This window comes from Scatophagus argus, chromosome 21 (assembly GCF_020382885.2).
Source record: "Scatophagus argus isolate fScaArg1 chromosome 21, fScaArg1.pri, whole genome shotgun sequence".
NCBI lineage: Eukaryota > Metazoa > Chordata > Actinopteri > Scatophagidae > Scatophagus > Scatophagus argus.
In genome coordinates this window covers 12,443,088-12,465,225 of record NC_058513.1, presented here as the reverse complement: position 1 = coordinate 12,465,225, position 22,138 = coordinate 12,443,088, and the positions used below count along the sequence as shown (strand labels likewise).

Sequence of the window (22,138 nt, the reverse complement as noted above, 5' to 3'; positions counted from 1 at the left end):
GAATGTCTTCAGTGAGTCAAATAGTTAAGTTGAGCCGGTGCTGCCATAAACCCTGTGGGAGAGCTTGGAATAATCTAGGCGATGTTAATGATGCAATTTATATGTGAGGGGACCGGTGTTTGGCAGGCTCTTTCCGTCTGAGCGGGCTGCACAACCCAGCGAGCTCCCAGCACCCCCTGCTAGATGGAGGGGGTGGAGTAGGAGGAGGATGTCAGAGCCCATGTGAAAAGAGGGAGCGAGCGAAGCACTGATAAGAGCCATTACTATTAGTGTCTGTCTGTCACCTGCTGTGCGTCATCCAGCCTTCTCTCTCTCCACATGCGCCCCCATCCCCGTCGCTCCATCCCCATCCGTTTTCCGGAGGCACATCACTTCAAATTTGCACTCACCTACACATTTTCCATCCTGTCACAGTTATACTCAGTTGGCTTGAAAACTGAGCCAAGCTGCACTCTGCAAACTACTGTGAGCTTTGTTTCAAAACAGTTGTGAATTAGTGAGACAGCTGCCAGCATTTATTCGATAAACTAAATAGCTATAGATGAATAACTGGATTGGCACAAAAGGACGCAGTATTCTAGACATACCGTTTCTCAGTTTTTCCAAGCAAACACAAAGCCTAATTTGGTATTTCATTTATTACTTGGCACAATGCTACAGCTCCTTAAACTTATGAACTCGGGAGAAATGAACAGTAATTGCAGGCTGTTCTTTATTTTCTTAAAACCTTTTTAACCAAAATATTTAAAGCTGTTTTTCTCAGTTGCTATGCAACACTTCAACCGCAAGAGTGGGAGCATGCTGAGAATGTGCCAAATAAATACTACTGCCACAGACATTCTGCGGGGAAATATGAGAGAGGGGCATCGTTCAATCATAATCATATGAAAATGTAGAACAGTTGTGTAAAATGATTTCATTCATCAGTAACTTGACCTGTGTCAACAGATGATTCCGACCAATAGTTCATTTAATGAGCCATTGTTTACTGTCTGAAAGTCTCTCCACAGCCCTGTGAGCAGATTCTTTTTTTTTTTTTTTTATCGCCTGTGCACCAAATATACAAATGCCTGCTTTGAACTGCAGAATACGGCGACGTGGCAGGCAAAGTGAGTGTCCTGTGCAAAATATCATTCTGTAATTTGACATGAAAATGCTGCCAGTTATGTAGACTACTGTCTGTTTCACAAGTCCTTTTAGATTTCACTCAGAGCTCGCCTGGAGCCTGGGCAACTGTACAACAGCCAAGCAAAAAAAGCAAGCAAGCCAATGGTGCAGCCTTTCTTCCTGAGCCTGGAACTAAGGACTTAAAGCAAGGACGCGTTATGCAAGATATCACATTTAATTCCACTGCCAGCCTCTGAGGCCAGATGATACACATTGAGTGTGTCTGTCTCTCGAGCCCTCAATGTTAATCAACACTCTTTCCAATGCATACTTATGAGTTACAATCTACTCCCCACGTCTTCCCTTTGGCAGCTTAAATTAAGTCGCAAATTTGACGGCAAATTAACTTCAACAGGGACGTAATGTGTCACCTATATAGCAATCTGTGCCATTTCTCACCGGGGCAACACAAACCTTGTGAATCTGAGAGGAAAATTAAATCAAACAAATCATTTTTGTGTGAACGTCAAGTTCGAGGAAACTCAAGAAAGAAGGCGTCACATGGTGGGGCCATCAGCTGTTAACAAATCCCTCTGATGACAAAGCCTTGCATAATCGCCCAGTCAACCTTTATCACTGTGATCACAGAGCTCGAGATTTGATGCACGCTGGTATTAGCTGTGACATACAGTCACAATACAGTCGAGGCGGGAGGAACACATGCTCAGATGGTGTGTGTACGTACGTGTTTGTGTGTGTGTGTGTGTATAAAGGAGAGGTGGATGTGGAACCAACAGAGATCTCTCCACTTCATCATTGAGTAAATGGCACCACAGACGTGAGCTGCGACTTCACAGCTGCCTCATGGCGGGTGACATTGAAGCCCACGCATGAACACATCGCTCATCAAAGCGAATGAGGCATTCTTTGCTTCCCCTGGTTGTGTCGAGAAAAACAACGGCAGCCCCCCCCCCACACACACACACCTCAAGTGCACACTTGCACACCTGGAATGTCTAGAATGAGCAGAGATGGGAATGAAAAGGGGGGGAAAAAAAATCCATTTGGTTTCATGCATCTCTCCCAAGAAGTTTAACAGACTGTGACCTTCCACTGCTTCATAATGGGAAGGAAACGGCAAGGCCCTGGTGCCATAAAACGCCTCAGAGTGGGTGCTAACAGCGGTTATGCAATTAACCTGTCTTAAAACAAACAAGAGGCTTTTGCTTTAACAACAGGCGCATACTTGAGAGGCTTGGTTTCTGCAGCGTGAAACTCAAAGGCCCACCAGGGTTCAGGTTTTAATCGGTCATTAGCGTGCGCTTTCCGGCACAGCTGCACCGACATCTATGCAGCTACATGCTCACTCAATGTGATCAAAAACAAAAAGTCAAAGCTCTTATGTAGATTACAGCTACAGAATGAACCATAATCGAACATCTCAAAAGCCCTCAAAGTGTCTTCACAGACAAAGAATATTTGTCTGAATGCTAATCGTAAAGGGTCACAAGAATACAAGCAAAAACAGAAAGCAACAGTTAAATTGTGAATGCCCATTTTGGCACATAAGCACATCCTCTTGAGCGTTGGGTCGCACAGTTTGAACACAAAAGCTCCACTCTTTCTCCTCAACTGTCCTCTTTTCTCTAAGTGGAACCAGACGTAGGCATTTCTTCATTTAGCCCATTCAAATGGAGGCAAGTTGCTGTTCTTTATTTATTTAACAAAACGAGCTGTAAAAGCCAAACATTAGGTCATGGAATATTTTCATCCCGAGAAATAAGTCAATGCCTTCAATGAGACATCAAACCCACTTTCAGTATTCTCCTGCAAAATATGAGCTGGTGAGGACCTTTTTTCGAAGTCAAGTAGTGCTCTGGGATTTTTGTGCTTTTTAAATACAACTTTCAGCAGTGTGGTGCACATGCGTTTCCAATTAAGAGCTCAGAGCCAACATCCAAGCCTGGGCCCCATTCACCCCTTCCACGATTGACCAAGTCTGAGGAAATGTTAAACAGGCATCATAACCATAACAGAGACGGCAGATTTTTCAAAAGCCTTTACTTTCCAAACAATAATTAAAACTTCACAGTGAATTGATGATATGGACTGCAAACACGGCGTACAATCTAAATAAAGAAAAGGGAACATACCTCAATCATAACTTTTAGTGATGCGTTCACAGTTAGGGCACTTGAACATAACAATTTGTCCCCATGGTGAACGGGAACAAAGCGTGCTGACAGCGCAAAGAAACAAAACATGTCAATGGTGTTGATTTGTGAGGATCATAATGAGAATCCACGGTTTACACGAGGCACTCAGAGTAGGATCCACTTCCCTGGCAGCGGCAATAACTTCCTATGAGCCTGTCTCTGCTCAGCCTTCAATCTCTGGGCCCTAAGGAGCTGTTGGAGGACTTTGATGTTCTGTCTAAATGAATTGACTATGCTTCTTGATACAGCCCTCCAGTCAACTGACTCCCCCCACCGATTCTGTCACCTGTGATAAACACCATGCAAGCTCAGCGGTACCAAATTCTGGATCACGTGCTAAGAGAGGCCACGATGTTTTCCTCAACTTTGTAAATGACTGAATAAAAGAAGGTTGTTGCTTCCCGCCGTGCCCTATCAGAGCACAAGCCCTTTGATGTATGAGGCTGTATGTGAGCAAGCAACGCTGGGCTGGTTTTTGTTACCTTACAGCCCTGCAACATCCAGTAGGTGAGCCTTTATGTTGGATGGCCCTTGGGGGCATAGTGTTTGCTGGAGCCTGGGCAAAGGCAACAACCTCCAGCCTACATCTATAGTTGCATTTCTTTTTCATCTTAGGAACCAGAGCTCTGCATACTGTACAAGCTTGCAACTTCACTGGCTTGATCTGAACAAGATCTGAGGCTTACTGAGAAGCAGTGGAGCACAACTAAGGAAGTACAAATGTGTTGATACATCTACCTGTGGACTGTGGACACAATGAGTGCTTTCAGTGTGGATAAGAAGTGACAGGAGCCATAAAACATGGAAAATTAAAAGAAAAAGTTAATGTATCAGTGCCAAAGGCAGCAAGTGCAACCAATCAACAACCAGATTATTGCAAGGGCTGATTTTGATGAAAGAGTGGGGCAGAAATGGTGGTAAGAGGGAAACAATCCTCATCCATCTAAGCTTCAGCTTGGTCAATTCTCATTTGACTAAATCCAATTACCATCGATTCTGCATCTTCTTAAAGCCAAGGTTTAGGGTCTTCCGTGATAGTGGAGCAATCTTAACTCGGATGAAGCAGGAGTATTTAACCTATTACAGCCTCCGATGAAGCGGTCAGGTTTTGGAGGAAAGTACGAGTTCTACTGGCAAAGGCATTGATCCTCCCACACCCTGGGTTTTCCCAGCATGTGCAGCAATTCCTGTGCAAAGCCTCTGAACACCTCTCTCTCTCCTCCAGCAGCGATGGTGCTCCTGAGCAAACCTGCCCTGGATCGAGCATCTCATTTAGTCACTGGGCCCTTTGATGTGGGTTCAGTGCTGCAGTGCATATCATTCGTGTTTGAAGGTTCAGCTTCCACAATACAGCAGGGTTTGAAGTTTCACATATTGCAAGTGCTACAATGTGATAATCTGGGAGCCGGTTATGCATTATACATTTTTCATAAAAGAACACCATCACCTGAAAGTGAAATGTGGAAAAGTCAGCGCTTGAAGGTATATATTGACAGAAACTGTTTCTGAGACTTCTGGGTGTGGGACGAAAACACTCTTGTTATCTTGAGCATTTCAGGATCAGCTCTACATCTTTCCTCAGAAGGGGGTAAATATCCAAATAAACTAAGTAGAATAACATTTGACTGGAGCCTGCCATGCCATTATAAAACAGAATAATTTACTTGACAGAACGCTTCTCACAGTGCATAGAGGCCATAACGGCTCTTACTCCAGCAGGTGTCAGAGATAAAAATCTCTTTCACCATCTGATTTCACAAGGGAGTTGCTCAGCAATCTTGAGGCACCACCTTCAGCCTTCAACCTTTTTTTCCCAAAAAAAAAAAAAAAAATTGATTTGAGATTCCAATTCTTAAGGCTGTAATTGACTCAAGCGGAAAAGCCCAGCAGAATTTAAAATCCAACTGCAAAAAGCACACAAGAGTTATAAATAGAGGACGCTGAACCCCAAAGAATAAAATCAAGTTAGCAGTTAATGTCTGTGAGTGACTGAGGGTTATACTGAGGCCTGTGATTTTGATAATTAAAGAGTGTTTGCGCGGAGGTGCCCACCTCCGAGTGTCTTCTTAAAGGACGCTTACTGTCTCCAAAGCGTGGAGATGGTGGCAGCCTGATGGCCTGCCTGCTTTCTTTTGCCTCTCACTGTATCTATCTTCTTCTAAGTACACACAAACACATCAACATGCACACACACACACAAACACATGTGCGCAAATATGACCTCTGCACACTACACTGACACATACAAACAAAAACCCACAAACAAGAAAGAGCCGGCGCTTTCACAAACATCAGTCTCTCAATTAGCTTCTGCACTCGTTTTTCCTTGGAAGGGAATTATTTTTCAGCTGGATGCTTTTTCTTTGTTTATTGTCAGCAGACCAAAGCCTTATCAGCAGCTAATCACTGCATGTCAAATTCACAGACTTACTGCAGTCATTTAAAAAAAGGATTCAGTGAATAATCTTCTCAAGTTCAGATTGCCATTTTAGATTTGGACAATCACCAATTTTTTTTAGATGCTCAGATCTGTCTAACAGCCAGGGAGAAGATCAGCATTTGTTTGATGTAATTTGTTGTGACATGTTAATTGCATCTACTTGTAATTCTCCCTAATTGATGTTTGATATGTCTCAGGAAATTAGGCCAACTAGATAACACTGCAAATATTATGAATCCTCCCCGCCTTTCTCTTTCCATGGCAGGTCTGATGAATTCACAACACCTAAAACTGTAATGTGTCAACATGCTGTGCAGCTATGCTCTGTATTCCCAGGACTGCCAGGCTGACAAATCTAAGGTTACAAGCATACCGCTGTATATTCAAAACACATTCAGGAACACTGTAGAGGGCCAGAGGAGACTAACCTGAGCAATCTTCACTGAGTTCTGGGTCGAACCACCAGCATGGTATTCAACTTTGTTCCTCTTGACAATTTCTTCAAACCTGAAATAAAGAGCAGTGCCATAGTTATCACAAAAGATTATATTCAAGATTACCTACAAAGTGAATCAAACCAGAGTGGCTGATAAAGGCAGAGTGTAAACACCAGACACTATCACCTTAAACAGGAGCAGACGGCACATTTCTTTGCACTTTTCCCATTACAAAATGGGTAGGAGGAGTGAAGCATAAGCACCACAAATTAGTCGATAACAAAATCAATGCATGCTTACATGACATGTTAAACTTAGCATGCCAACATGCCACATTACGAAAATTAGCACACCAAATGCATGTTCGCACACAACATGGCAGACCTAATAAACCTGAACATGCTAACATTGTGTTAATATAATGAATTTGGCATGCCAATAGTATCTTGCAAGTTAATATGCAAAAGTATGTAAAAACTCTTTTGCTTGCACGTGTAAATTGCAACTAACTGACAGACACAGGGGAATGTTTAGCAGCTAAAGGTACTATTTTTCTCAGGATCTGGTAGAGACCAAAATAGAGCTAAAATGAATGTGAACACTGGACTTCATGGCAGACATAAACACGACACCAGACCAATGTTGATGAATGCTAATTTCCCGCACTCTCAATAGTAAGGTACAGTGATGAGGTGTTACAGCTTGTTGGATGTGTATGTATTTCTCTAATTAAAACATATTTTTTATTTTTTCAGATTTGTTGAGCCACTCCACACCCTTGTTGGGAATCTCTAGGTGAAGTCATCAGAATGTGTACGGATGCATGAGACTGCGTTTTTGCCAATATCCAAAATGCTGATATTTTTTCAAATTATTCTGACTGATTTTTTGATGCTGATACAAGTATGTGCACATATTTTTTTTATCTAATTGCAGAGAGCATCAAGTCGCTCCTGCAGTGGAACTCTCAAATTGTTATCCCTACTCTTATCATGACGGCTTAGCAGATGCTAAAACAAACAATGCTTTTCAAAATGTACTAAACTCTGCAATATAATAAACTTGAAAGTGCCGTACATTTTTCTTTGCTATCCTTCAACTTTGACAGTCCAGGCGCAAGCTGTTTATATAAACTGCTTAAAAAGAAAAAGAGGCAGCAAAAAAAGCAGTGAGAAAATGCTGGATTTTGTTAAATGGAATACTTGACCACAAATGTTGCTGGAGTTAAAAAGAGCCCGTTAGGGTCTGAATGTCAGCTTGATAAAAGCAAAAGAGTACATTCTCCACACATGGTTGAAGTTAGCTGTACAGTATTAAAGCAAGATGAGCAGAGAGAGTTATTTCTGAGGAACTTGAACCACTTCCTCAAAGGGTGCAAGAAAAAGAAAGCATTCATCTTTCACTTAGCAGAGACAGGCAGCTATTTTGTATTTTATAGGTGATGTTTTCAGAGCTATTGGAAAAACAAGTTAAACAATTTCCTTGTGTACAAAAACTTCATAGCCAGATAACTTGTTTAGGGAGAGACCACATCTGATTAAATGTTTGATGTATGAACGATACAGCAAAGTTTAGAAATGACTATAACAGACTAAACACAATGAGCCAAGAAAACAGTCATGACATTGGGGAATGGGGAGTAAACAATTGCTGAGTTTTCAAACATAAACCACAGGAACACCCTTGGGTCTGCAGTGAAATACTGACGGCAGTTCTATCACTTTTGTATTTTCCCATCACACTGCCATTTCAGACATCAATAGCTTCAATGCTTAGGCGTAACGTGATGCAAAGCTGGGCTATGCTGCGAAATTGAGTCTTTATCTGGAGAGCTGAGAACATGAATAATGTGTATCCTCCACATCGTTCATACAAACAACCTCCCAGGGGGCTGGCTATACAAATATGTCCACCCTGCTAAGGAAATTGACCTAAATGCAGTCAAGTTGATACGCCACATTAGGAGGGCCTTTGCTTTCTTTTTCCCCCCGACTGTCAATTGAAGACTGTCCATTTGTAAGCATATTTATATCAGGGGAAAAAAAATTCCAATGACATGGTAAGTAGTTCAAGGTGCGCCATACCATTCCGGCTGGTGTTACGTGTAATTCCACCATAAATTAACTGCATAAGAGGGGTTGCTGAGAAAATGCTTGAGTGTAATCCCAAGGGGGGCTGGTTATGTAAAGTCTCTGCTGCAGAGTGCCAGCAGATTCCTTTTTTAGGATTACAGATTTTCAGTGGAGGTCAAAGGTTGCTTATTCTGGGAAGCAAACTTACTTGTTTAACCTGGAGATAAGTTGTGTCTATTGCACTGACTTACTGCAGACGGGAGTAATATGTATGCAAAGTGCATCATGGCTTACAAACATATGTCAGCCAGAGGTGTTCAATACTTCAGCACAGCCCAGTTTAACTAGGCATGGACGAATTTTGAGCGAGTGTGAAAGTAACCTTTACTGCTTCAAAGAAAGTCTGCATATCATGTCTCAAGGCAAGGGGTCTACCCAGAGCAGAATGTTCCTAATAAAGAAAAAAACTTTCCATGCAAGTGGAAAATATGCTAACTGGGGGAAAAAAAATCCTTCCTGAGACACCTGTTATGACTCCTTGACAAAGGAAGAATTTGAGCACTGTGGGTGTTTATAACATGAAGGCAGCCTAGGGACTCCAGAACCCATTTCAAATAGACACACAGCTTCTGAGGATTTCAGCCTTTTTTTTTCTTCCTAGAAGTATTTGCTCCACCTTTCAGTGCAGACAGCATGGGGCCCTGCTCTTGGATGCCTCGAAAATCCCATCCGAAAAGGAGCAGCTGCCTCGAGACCTTTACACCCTCAAACATCATGTGATCCCATAGTAGTGACACCGTAAACGGCCCCCTTGGCCATTTAGGAAGAGAAAATCCCTTTCCATCTACTGCAGTCTAAGCTCATTCTGTGATGGGAGGGAGCAGAGAAAAAGAAATTGTTTTGAACAAAATGTCCTCAGCCAGTAAGCTCTGCTTTAAAAACCCACTGTCAATGAAAGAGCAACTATGCCATGCATTCCACTAATGTATGGACACTCTGTGTTATATAACACATGCTTTGCAAGAGACTGTCCCTGGCATTCTTAACTAAAGGCAGTGTGCTGTTTTTCAATTTACCTTCCAGCCTGAGACTAATAGAGACACTTATTTATTCAGCTTAAATCAAATTAGGTGAATTACGCTGCTGAATGGAATATTTGTATTCAGAGGATATGACAAGTCCTCTTCAAAGACTAATACCTCTACATCTCTGTGGCTTAACACGTTCAAATTGTTTGGGCAGATCACACAAGTCAGGAACATGGTGTTGTTTACATTCCTGGGAATGGAGCCCCCACTGTTGTTTCCCATCAAGGGAAATATGAGAGCTTTCAAAGTACCATGAGTGTTCTCTGCCCCGAGTGACTCATGAGTTCCTCTCTCACCCACCCACCTCCCCCAAAAAACGAGCCAAGTAGATTATTTACATGAGGCAATAATTCAAGATTTGCTCCTCTAAGTCTCTTACACGGAGGGCAAGGCGAGCCCATTTACCCAATCCCTCTTCATTCGCCTTTGATGTTAGCCTATCTCGATAAGACCGGATGAGTGCCCTAAAATCCCCGTCGAGTGATTTCACAGGAAGAACAAGTCTCTGTTAATCAATGGCTAGATTGGATCTGGATCCTTGCGAGTGGTCCACGTGAAAGTCCTCCCGAGTGTTTGAGTGCACACTGGGGTAATTCATCGCTAATGATCACCGCGGCACCCACTCTCCTCCGTTCGTCCTTATTTAATTGCCTCGTTCACGTTTAAACAGCTTACAAATCACAAGGACAGGCAGGGAAACATGATCAAACAGTCCCTATCACTAATCAGGGGAGGGCAGGGGAAGAAGTGAGAGGACTGGGGCTTCTTTGCTGCTCTCCTTGGGGGATTAGGAAGGAGGAGGGTTGGACAGGAACAGTAAATTATCTCTGCTTCAGCTAGAGCAGGCAGGTACATTTAAACAGGCAGATCCATCTTTCTCTCTCTCTCTCTCTCTCCGACAGAAGCAGAGAGGGGGGAAATACGGCTAAAAGGCTTCAGTAATCCCAACTTCAACACAGGCATCTGGAGTGGAGACAGGTTCCACCATTGATTAGATTCTCCAATCAGTGTGTGCATCCTACACCAGACTTCCTTGGTAGTCTGGAGGCAGTACAGGGCCTGATGCACAGTAATTGTTTCCATAGGTCAGGCAGAGGAAAAACAGCTAGGGGACGTGATGAAAGGGAGATGGAAAGGGTGAGGAATATTGTTGTTTTTCCCCCCAATTAAATTGTTTGTCAAACCCTTCACAAAGGGTTACGCAGTTTATCTGTTTAAAATCAATACGCTCGTCTCTGTGTGAAAGCTTGTCCCGACACAAGACAGGCCCATTAATTATTCTGTTCCGTGCGCTATCGCCGGGCTGCTCAAGGTTGAGCCTTATCTTTTCTTATTTCAAATCAATAATTATCTTCTACCGTGCTCGCGCTCCCCCTCAGAAAAAGATGTGCTTTTCATTCAATGCCTGTAGAGTCTGTCTGTCTCTCTCTCTCTCTCTCTCTGTAGCAACTGGTGAAGAACACAGAATGAATAGGACATTCTTATCAGTGGAACATTAGGGCAGGATGGGAATAGATTGCAAAGAATGAGGCACATGAAAGTACTGAACACAAATGAGTCATGATTCAAACAGCGAGCGAGGCCTTGTTCCCGTCCTATGACATCTTCTCATACACTACAGTAAGGGATGATTGTTGATTTGCACAAAAGCATTACGATATCGCCGTCGTTCAGGTATCTCAGTCCAATCCACATTCAGCTGAGAAAGCCCGCCTCGAGAGCCTCAGTGCAGAAAACGCCAGCCGCAACAAGCCTTTCTGCACTACAGACTGGGTGCACAATTAATGACTGCACAATTACATGGTCATAATGGGTGAGTAATTGCATTAGAATGCAGAAACAACAAATGTGCATCCCTTTAATAATCGTCCGATCCAGCAGCAGCAGCAGCAGCAGCAGCCCATTTGTTGGCATTAACCGAGAACTGCTGTTTGTACTTAATTAGGCTGCACTCAAGGATTAGGCGGCAGGGGCAAAATCTGGTCATGGAGGATGAGTTCATATTATTTCCTCTAAAATGTCACAGGTTTTTGGCTTCGCGCTGCAGAGGGTGGCGTTGTTTGTCACACCGCACTGTGTGGATGTGGGAGAAGGAGTGTGAGCTTGTGTGTGTGTGTGTGTGTGGACATGAAAGAGAGAGAAAGAGGGACACATTGAGGGAGAGAGTGGGAACACGGAGTGTGTAAGCAAGGATGAGGCTTCTGGTGTTCTCCTGAGGATTGAGATTTGAAGCCGGAGCACAAAGCCTTTGAGACATTCCCCTTATCTTGGAGGTTGATACCAGGATCTTGGTGATTCAGAGCGCTCTGTGTGAATAATTCCACCAACACCCCCTACTGTGGGCACCATATGGCCCAGTGTGAACTTTAAACACACGGGGAGTGTTGCTGTTCACCAGTCAGGCCTCCCATCTCTACCCCCGCACAGGCTAGGTGTAGAGAAATGATCAGCACAGATAGCATGCTAACTAGACTACATGTATGAGGGCCGCTGCCATCAGTGGCTTTTCCTGTGTGGCTGCTGGGGATCAAAGATGCCTAAAAATAGCCCTGAGCATGCTTTTATGAACTGAACATGCTGTATGTACTGGCTGAGACGCCCACATTTTAATTATAAAACGCTCTTTAAAAGGAGGAGTTGGAGGGAGAGGAGGGGAGGAGGGCAGGACGAGGAGGAGGAGGAAGGGGAGGCCCACATGCACACAGAGATGTGGATTATGTTTGTTACACTCCCTTTGACTTGTGATGTTTCCTTCTGGCACCACCTGCTGGCAGCTGCTGTCAACAAGAGGGAGGGCATTTGCAGCTCCGGCGAGGACGAGCTTTAATTATGATTGCATCAGCCACCTCTCATGATGCAGCATGTATGCTTTAAACGCAGAACAATCACCCTGCCCTCACCGCATGTTCAACCTCAAAAGACAACAGTCGAGCAAGATGCGAGCCTTCTTCACCTCCATTATTTGAAAAGTTTTCTTGTTTTATAATTCAGAAGGTCTAGATACATATTTTTTACAGTCGAGTACAGCCCTGGTGAGCACGTCGGATTTATGCAAGCACCCCAAATCGCCGGAATCGTGCATATCAATAAAACATCAAGAGCAGCGCGCAGTTGACGGCTGAACATGTTTCTGATGTCTCAATTACCAGTTGAGTGCCATTAATCTCTGCTCTCTCTTTTTGGCTCAGAGGCCGGCTGATGGATGCAGGCCCGCGACCTTTGCCCTCAGCAGCAGGGGGCTGGCGGAGGTGAGTTTAAGTACTGTAGTACAGCACTCAGCCTCAGCAACAGACAAGGGAGCTGGAAAGTGAAAAAGAGGGGGGGGGGGGGCGCGGTGACGGCAGTGGTGGTGGTGGTGGTTGGGGGGGATGTTGTAATGTGTCTACACACTCAGTCAAGCATGAGTGCATCCAGTGAAGTGGCACCATGGCAAGCACATGCAGCTTCTGCACGCATGCTTGCATGTGAGCACACACGCACACTCCACTCACACACAAGGGGCGGGTGAGTGTTTCTCCTCCTGACACACCAGGATAGCTCCGCTGGGGGTTTCCAGCACTCACAATTTGCTTCGTTATGTATTTAAAAAATAAAAAATTAAAAAAAAAAGAGGAGTAGAGTCAAGTGTGTTTACAGAGCAGAATCAATCACTCACACACACACACACACACACACACACCCAGGAGCCAGAGTGTTTAGCATGTACTCAGTGAGAGAGGCCTTTGTTGTTTTCCTCCCAGTAAGCAGATTGAGCTGCACGGCAGCAGCAGGGGTGTGTAAGATGTACACAGACAGCGGGGTGTGTGAGTGGAGAGGCACCTCCACTGATCTCCCGTGTCGTGTGATGATGTGTGTGTGATGTGTGTCTCAATCCAGGGCTGATCCCCCTGAGTCAGCCCTGTCAGTGATATGAGCCTCCCACCCTCTCTCTCACACACTCTTTCTCTCTTTCCTTCGCCATCCGGAATGCTAATAACAGCCAACCACTAACGCTGCGGCCCTGAATTATTCATGCAGCAGAGGGTCACACGGCATAATGAGGAGTTTACTCTCATTCTGGATGCGATTGTGACGCTGCTAATCTGCATTTAGCACAGAGAAAGAGAGAAAAAGGATGGGGGGGTGGTGGTGGTGGTGGTGGTGGTGTAAAGGAGGAGGAGGAGGAGGGAGGATGAGCACTGATGAACTTAATTGCTGTGAGCAAACAACCTCTGAAAAGAGTCACACCATCATCCAGAGATGAGAAAGTAAACAATTAATTATCATTGGACAGAGGGAGTCATAAAACAAATGTTTGAACAGGAATAATATTCAGGAGCCAGCTGATGTTTTTTTTCCCCTCCCCTTCGGAGGTGACAATACACTCACTGTAACAATGACTCACTCATCTGACACACTAATAATCATTAGCTCTAATATGATATGGTTAACAAGCCCAAGAGGGTTTGGGTGGATGCTACATTTGGGTGTGTTCTCCACAATCTGTAATGCCTAGTTATCCTGAAATAAAATGTCTATTTGCCTACATTACAATCTCCTGCAGAAAGAGGCGTGTTTTCATTATGTTGACATGTTGTTTCCTATTGAGACTCTGTGGGGTAAAAACAGCAGGCTACTGTTGCCCCCTGCTGGATATTAAAGGTACATACCCCCCTTTTACAGCAATCCAATACTCAGCAAAGAAATTCACTACTGGGGAAAAATGTGCTATCGACCAGCTGCTAACAACAACAAGGTCTTCCATTCAACAATAAAATGAAACAGTAACTAAAAGAGACAACACTTGACCGAATACAACTTTAATTAGAATTGCATTAGCATTTTTCTAAATGTCTGCCCATCTGAGATAAAGACAATATATATCCCAGATCTAGGTGAGTTACAAAAGGGCATTACATATTCTCCATCTTGCTGGTACCAAACTTAAGCCACACGATGGCAGCAGTGACTACAAAAAGTGAGCTACAGCATCACATGTGACAATATCTCAGACGGAAATGTAGAACGATGCATGCCTCAGCCGCCGGAAAGAAAGTCAAACACAGGACTTTGGTTAGTTGGTTTCCTCTCATACCCCAATCACAAAAACACACAAAGCCTCCTCAGCTGAAAACAACCCTTTCAACTGCGGCTCAAAAACCACAGTGGAAATATTGCTCAAACAAAAGCAGTTATAATACAAGACCAGACTGTTCACTACAGCATGACTCACTAACCAACACACTGTAAACTCTGTATGGAAAAAACACAAGAATTAAGAGGGAACAGCTGCTGTATATGGAGCAGAAAGTGATTTGGTTGTTGGTATGTGATTCAAGTAGTGATGAGTTCTTCTTGGCTTTTTTGGGCCTTTATTTGACAAGAGAAAGTTTGGATACAAACAGGAAACATGAGTAGACAGAACAGCGAAATACAGCAAACATCTGGGCCCAGGAATGGACTGGGGACATTGTGGTTATGCAGTATGTGTCTTAACCACAAGGCAACTGAGACACCCAGGAAGTGGGTTTTTTTGGGGGGATTTTTTCCCCAGCAGAGACTCCACTAGGTTTCATTAGAGCTGCAAGCGATGTTCAGTTTCGTTAACAATTTAGTGCATGTCTTGATCATTTCTTCAATTACCAATAATGATTATTTTCATCATCTTTTAATCTGATGACTGACAAGGTGACATCTTTATGCATGTTTTGTCCAACCAACTATCTCAAATCTTAATACATTCAATCCATGACAAAAGAAGATGAGATTATTTTTTGATTATTATTAGATTATTTTTGAAAAGTTCTTGGCATTTTGGCTTGATAAATGATGGGCTGTCAGCCAACAACAGGGGCTCAAGTTTCCTATACAAAATGAAAAGCCTTTTGACATAAAACTGTGATGCAATTGTTACGTGTGAAACATCTGATGTGAAACGAAAAGGTATCAAAAGTCACAGCTGAGGCTTATTCAACAAAAAAAAAAAAAAATTAAGTCCCCAGCCAATACTAACAGGGGTGTTGATGGTTTTCTACAGCAGGCAATTTCTAAGCCACAACAGGATTATATGGGCTCTGCTGTGACTAGATAATTGAATTGAGGCATGGCCACAGTGCACTGCATCCAATGATCTCTCTCCCATCAGGGTGATGGGGAGAAAAAAAACGAATCATGTTACACTCTATAGATTCAGAAGCACAACAACAGTTGCCTCGTAAGTCTACGGTGGCCTCTCAAGGAATGATGTTATTTGTCACAACACTTCGGTCAAGTTTCTTCTCCCATGGATCAGTGACCTTGTGAGTGACCTCTTTGCACTTTGCAGTCACTCAAGCAACATTCGTCACAGGAATATCGAGGCAGCGTCTCAAAGTTAAGTTGCTATATGTTAACAGATTACGTGATAAAAGAAAAATACCACATGTTCATTCATATATAAACTGTACGAACAGGAGGGCGAGTATCTGGTTTTGTGCGCTATTGGAGGCGACATCCATTGAAATGCATTGTGCTGGGTATAAACCACCAAAGCCACATGTTAATCCTGCCCTGACCTTGTGCAGAATGTGGAGGCAATGGTGTCTGTAGGGCTAAAGATAACACCTCTGCCTTTGTGCCAGAGGAGAACAACACTGCTGATGATGCTGCTTTGTGCTGTTGCTGCTGCCGCCACAGCCCAAGGTCACATGTGTCCTTTTGTCAAATAACAAGACCTGACAAGGTAGCCTATTGTAAAGATATAGATGGTGTTATGTACTGATCTGTCTTTTTATTGCAAATGCATTACTCTGGTGCTTTGTGATTTTACAATAACCACACAAGACGCTAAGACAGACTTCACTTCTCAGGTCTGAAACTGTTCAATGAATGTGCGCTCTCCTTAACACGGGAGTAATCAAACTCAACCAAGACTGCATAATAATCCTAAATTTGATGAGCAGGTCGACACCTTGCATGGCAGCCTGCGCCATCTTTGCACGAATGTGTGTGTGTGAATGCGGGCAAGCGCTGCATGCAAGTGTTTCGTCTGCATCAAAGTACAAGCAGTGACACATAACAGTGTGCCAGATGTTTTTGTGTAACCGTGAAAATGTTCATAAATGCACAATATTAAAAAATAATCTTAAAATCACTCGACTGCCGACTAAACACATAACTGAAACAACTTTGTAATATATGCTTTCATATTTTACATTATCAACATATTTAAGCCTCAGGCAAACTTAGTTTATATTAAAATCAAGACTTATGTAATGGGGGCCTACCAGCAAATGTGATTCCAGCATACAGTATGCCTGTACAAACAACAGTATTAAAAAAGTAGTCTCTCCTCCCATTGTCTGTGAGTCATGCATCGGTACTCCTCTATCTTGTAGGCAGATTTGTTCGTGACCGCAAATCTCAAATTTATGGCTCTGACCATACAAGTGTCCAGACAAACATTTAATGTCAAAATAAATTTTGACTGGAGCAAAAAGCAGTTGGAAAAACCAGCACTGCCTTGGACTGTCATGGTCTCGATCCCTAAGCCAGCAGCATGAATTTGGGCTTATGAAGGTGCCCTTGGGCGCGGTACTTAATACCAATGTGGAGCTGCACAGTGGCCAGCAGATACGAGTTATGTGGCTATCTTACATCCAGCAGATAAGACTGTTGCACTCAGGCTGCTTCGAGGTGCGAATGTGCCTGAGTGTGGAGCAGTGAATTCCAGCAGAAGTGCATTTGTGCTCAGTAACCCTGGTCAAATGAAGGCCTGGAGAAAAAAAGAAGGTCATTTGTTGCACTCTTTAAAGAGTGAGTCAAGAGGAGGTGAGCAATCTGGCTACAAGTAAAGTCTGAATATTACATAAAATCTGGTCATTTCTATCTTGAGCAAAATGAACAAGAGAGGCTCAAAGATCCTATCGGTGAAGCCATGAGCCACCACTGAGACTGCAGGACCAACATCCCCATCTATGACTAAATCAACATTTGGCTTTCGCTGTGACAAAACGTAAAAATTAGAATAATGACCAAAATAACAACTGAACTGCTTGACTGATCCACCAATGAGATTATGTTTATGTGTGTGAGTCAGTATCTCGCCAATTTTCAGTGATGTCCTCTCACGTCCAAAAATCATTTTTAAACAAACAAACAGTATCACTCATTTAGAAGTTGCAAGTACATAACAAAAGTTTACATATCCCCGATACAGAATACACAAACACATCCCCCGAAAACACACCATCTGCACTCTATCAAACAGAGGAAAGAGGGCAGTGTAAGATCGGTGGGGAGTTAATGCTTTGTTCTGTTTTAATTTTAGTTAGTCTTTTTGTTGTTTACAGCCTGTGTTTCCCTTCAGGCACAGATCAAATGAGTGGAGAGCTATGTTTGGGGACACCCAACCATGTTTTCAAGGAAGGCTATAATATTACTGTTGTATCTGCTTGCAATGTGAAGGCAGAAGGGGGCTGGAAAACAGAGAATACATTATCACAAAAACTCCTCTCTGATTCAGTTTATTTATTTTGTGCCAGTCTAACAGCATGTTAAAATGCCTGTGTAAATGTAAAGCTAACACAGTCCAAAGGAGCAGTAATTTCAGAGGCATCTTAGCATAGTTTGGCACAAATTCAGTATGGGAAAATGTATGGGGCGGCGTCTGGTTCTACAGAGGGTTGATTTATAACTCTGCTATTTTGAGCACAGCTTAAGTGTCAAGATGGTAGTAGTGGGTATGAATGACCAGTGTATCCCTTATTTGGTTCCACACAATTTTAACGCTTTGCATTACACTACTGAAGCACGTGCAGTCCCAGTGAAGTTTTGACTCACAAGGCTTTGTGTTTGTCTTCAGCGAGGATCTGGTCATTGGGCTTCAGTCCGAACCTTTAGGAGAGGACAGAAAATAAAATGTGCGTGTGTTTTACGACACAGAAATATGAAGTGACAACAACCGAGCCGTTTAGACTTACTTGTCAAGGAAGTCTTTGTCCACAACAGCTGAAATGTCAAGCAAGGGATTTCCCATCCCAAACAGTACGTTTTCACTGTGGGGAGACAAAAACATGTTCTATTATGAAGACTCCCACTCAGCAGCTCTGGACCAACAGGACACAAATGATCTGTTGTGACACAGAAAACCAGCTGTTTCTGATTTGTTGACTTAAATCAATCAAACTTTGATGAGGGATGACCCCATGTTTCTCTGATGGAAGTTACATGACCTCCAGCAACAGCAACACAGATGCAATTGCAAACTTCTGAGCTCATACCCGACTAACAAATGACTTTTGGAAAGTTCCCTCCTCAGTTTGCAAAGAGGACAAAACTGCCAAAGGTAGAATTTTTCATTCTATATTCTACATTCCCCCATCAGATGGACAAGTCAAATTAAAAGCAAGTGCATCAGCATGTTGAAAAGATCAAAATAAGGGAATATCATTCTCTAAACAACAGCTGATGTGCTAAAGAAGAAACCTTATTCTGTTTCAATTGTTAAAGATTTATCATTTTCCCCCCATGACCCTTTTATCTCTATTTTTTCAGCCACATGATATCATACCAGCCAAAGTCTACTACTGACAACAGAGTTTTCATAACAGGTGACCCAATTTTCAGAAAATACAAGACACATGTGAAATGTTTTTTGATTAAGATCAAAGCGATAAAGAACTGTTCTCAGTCAGCTTTCTGGTTTTTAGGTGCTCTGTAACACAGTGGACACAAAAACATCCAGAGTCACTGAAGTCCTCCCAATTTAGTACATCAGCCCAAAAGGTTGACATCACATGCTTTCTTGCAGTGTTTTGAATCAATACACTGAAAGACTGGCAGTAATATAAGCACATCTTAAAAGACAGTCATAACAGCAGAACTACTTCCTGTGGAAACCCCTGAGGATAATATAATTTGGATCTTACCTCACAGTTGGCATTATGTCAGAAAACTCAGCAGTGTAACCTGATGATCAAATAGTCAACAGCTTCTTCTGCTGCTTTTTGACTACAGGAAATGTGCCGCACTTTGGCTGACACTGACTGGTTAGTGGAGAAAGTGGGTGGGCCTTAGTATCTTATAGGAATATGATTGGCTGCAGAGGTTCCAATCACTGCAAAGCTCGCTATGGTGCGTTTGAAGCCAATGGCGAAAAAGTAAAAATTAATGAAATTTAATAGAAGAAATCTGCAGTTTTTCAATCATAAACATTACATGTTTATTTATAATCAAAGTTTGAGTTTGGCATAGAAAAAAATCCCTTTACTATAATCTGACAACTGATTATAACAGAAAACAGACATTTTTTTAAGTTATGTACAAACATATAAAAACACATCAAACCTATCAGAACAAATAAAATAGTTTTTGCAATTCTACAAGTAAAATGTTTATTAATTTCAATCTAAATAGGAATAACTGATGATGATAAACGTGTTTATGTTCTTGGATTGTCACCTGCATCTTTGCCATCGTGACCTCGACGCCCACAGTGAGCACAATGTTGTCTTTGAATATGCTGTGGCATCCTTGACGTTTTTGACTATATAACTCCCATTCTAGCATTCTTCCACTGGCTTCCACTAAATTTTTATTAAATCTCTACAGAAACATGAGATTCTCTGAACAAGGGCTGCTGTTTGTTTCTGGGTGGTATGTAGTGTAGTACTTTCCTAATAGCTAACAGGAAAAACTTTGCAAAAAGGCCTTTTTTATTTGTTACTTATAACCACAGGCCATGATGATCAGCCAACATGTGCAATACCAGGACCCTGAAGCAGTAACATAATAATTTTACACTTTATACACCCTTGTGACGTGTCAAAATGCCCTCTATAAAAAGAGAGGCTTTTTTCTTCTATTGATGCTCTCAAAAGTCAACTTTAAACTCACTTTAACTCTGTGGCATAGCTTTGCCAGCTCCCATATTACTTCTGAAGCATTAAATTGTATGCTGGCTCTCTCTTTAGAGAGAGTGTAAAGATCAATAAAAACACGTTAATTGGAGTGTAAAAATTGTGAGAATCGTTTTGCCAAGAGCAATTCAAGTCTCTACAAAAATATGCTCATACGTTTTTACTGACTTTACACGATCATTCACAATCTTGACTATGGACAACACGGAAATGTTTTCCACAATTCACGTGAACGCCGCACCATTCACTTACCGTTATGCAAAACGTCAACAAGAGACGAGCTGCCTGCCAGCACCGTAAATGTCATGTGCTTCATTAGGGATGATTAAAAAATAATACTGAAACTGGTGATTTAATTTCAACACACGGGGAATGTTCTTTATGCTATATTGTATATTTTTCTACATTATTCGTTTTAATCGTTTGTCTTGCTATTTTTCGATATTTCAGTGTCTACGGTAAGTTAAATGTTAAGTTAATAACTGAAAAACCATTTGGGTACTTGACAGCCGCATTTTAAAAAAATTGTAAATAAAAGTAATGAAATGCAAACTAAATCCCCGGCAGGATCAGTGATGTTTAACTTATCAGCTAACGTTAAAGTAAGTAGTTTGTAGTTTGTCTCACGCTTCGTAAATTCTTTCATCATCAGTTTTGATGTTCAAAACAAAATAATATCCGATGTTTCCAGCACCAAATTTTCACACATGCTTTGATATCTTTATTCAAAAAGGATGTTACATAGTTGTGTTGTTACATAGATGTAACGACAATTCTCGTCCCTCGGTCAAGTGATGTACCCACCCTCTGATGCTAGCTGTGGTTAGCATCGTCATGACCGAACAATCCTTATCTGAATGCTAACTGAGGCTTCGTCTGACTACTTGAGTTGGTGTACCGTTCAAAGGTTCAAACCGCTTAGCGCCGCTTATCACCGTGCACCACCTGCCGACACTTTACCACAACACCGGAGACGTTAGCATGAATGAACAGCTAGCTACAGCGGCTAACTACACGGAGCATCACGCATCAAATAACACAGATGCTGTCCGTTTGTTACCTTAACGCTGCTGTCCTCCCTGTCGACATATTTGGCTGTTCGTCAGACATTTTTCTTTTTTTTTCTTTCAAATCAGCAACGGTTGTGTTGTCGCTTTGGAGCCCGGGGAGCCACTGTTCACAGCTGGGCAGGAGTGGTGAAGAGGCTGCGGCTTCCTTCCCCGCGGATGATGATGAAGAAATTGGTCAACAGCATGCGAGCTAGAGAGAAAATAAATGGTTATGTTCAGGGTTGGATCGGTATGAGTTAGCTAGTTACATTCTCCCGGCCGAGGCATGGTACATTTGTGTCATACTGAAAGGAGAAAGAGATGTAGTTATCTCGCCTTGTTTTCCTTTTCACCCATTTAATCAAGATTAAGTTCATCTCCACAGTTAGCCGACCTCTAACAGGAGACATAACGTGGTAGCTGGCCGAGTTCACGACACTGTGCGTTGTTAAGGCACTTAACGTGACTTATACTGTCGTATTAATGTAATACTTAAATACAAAAATCTCAACTTATGCATCACTGACACTGTGAAAGCTGGACCCCCGACTGGTTTATAGAAATTTAACTGATTGCAAATAAGTTAAGTGATATCCATCGCTAAAGCACAACATCATCTCCTTCATTGTTACCTCCCATGTCTACCTGTCTTGTCCGTGGGCCCCAAGTTAAAATTTATATGGTATATATCTTGTAATCAAACTGCCTTTTTTTGCTCACTGGCTAAGATTTACAATGTTACATTTACGTTTTATAATTAATTTATGATTTTATGATATTAAAGCTAAGGTCGAGTTACCATTCGGCGCCTAAATGTCCCATATCCGCTGCGTGCCACTTTGGCAGTTTGTT

The 22,138-nt window shown here is 42.4% G+C and overlaps 1 protein-coding gene across 3 annotated transcripts in view; it reads right to left on the bottom strand.

Moving 5' to 3' along the window:
- adkb (adenosine kinase b) overlaps positions 1–21,487 on the bottom strand; it is a 97,575-nt gene extending 76,088 nt beyond the window's left edge. The window contains exons 1-4 of one of the 3 annotated variants that reach the window (XM_046376349.1): positions 21,298–21,487; positions 18,300–18,374; positions 18,160–18,213; positions 6,192–6,270 (exon numbers count right to left, since the gene is read on the bottom strand). In XM_046376349.1, the coding sequence (XP_046232305.1) occupies positions 6,192–6,270; positions 18,160–18,213; positions 18,300–18,374; positions 21,298–21,347 (258 nt within the window). In that variant the 5' untranslated portion in view covers positions 21,348–21,487. Of the gene's footprint in view, positions 1–6,191; positions 6,271–18,159; positions 18,214–18,299; positions 18,375–19,247; positions 19,332–21,297 lie in introns of those variants that run through there. The other 2 variants (XM_046376347.1, XM_046376348.1) reach the window with 2 other exon arrangements.
- Between the last annotated feature and the right edge of the window lie 651 nt (positions 21,488–22,138).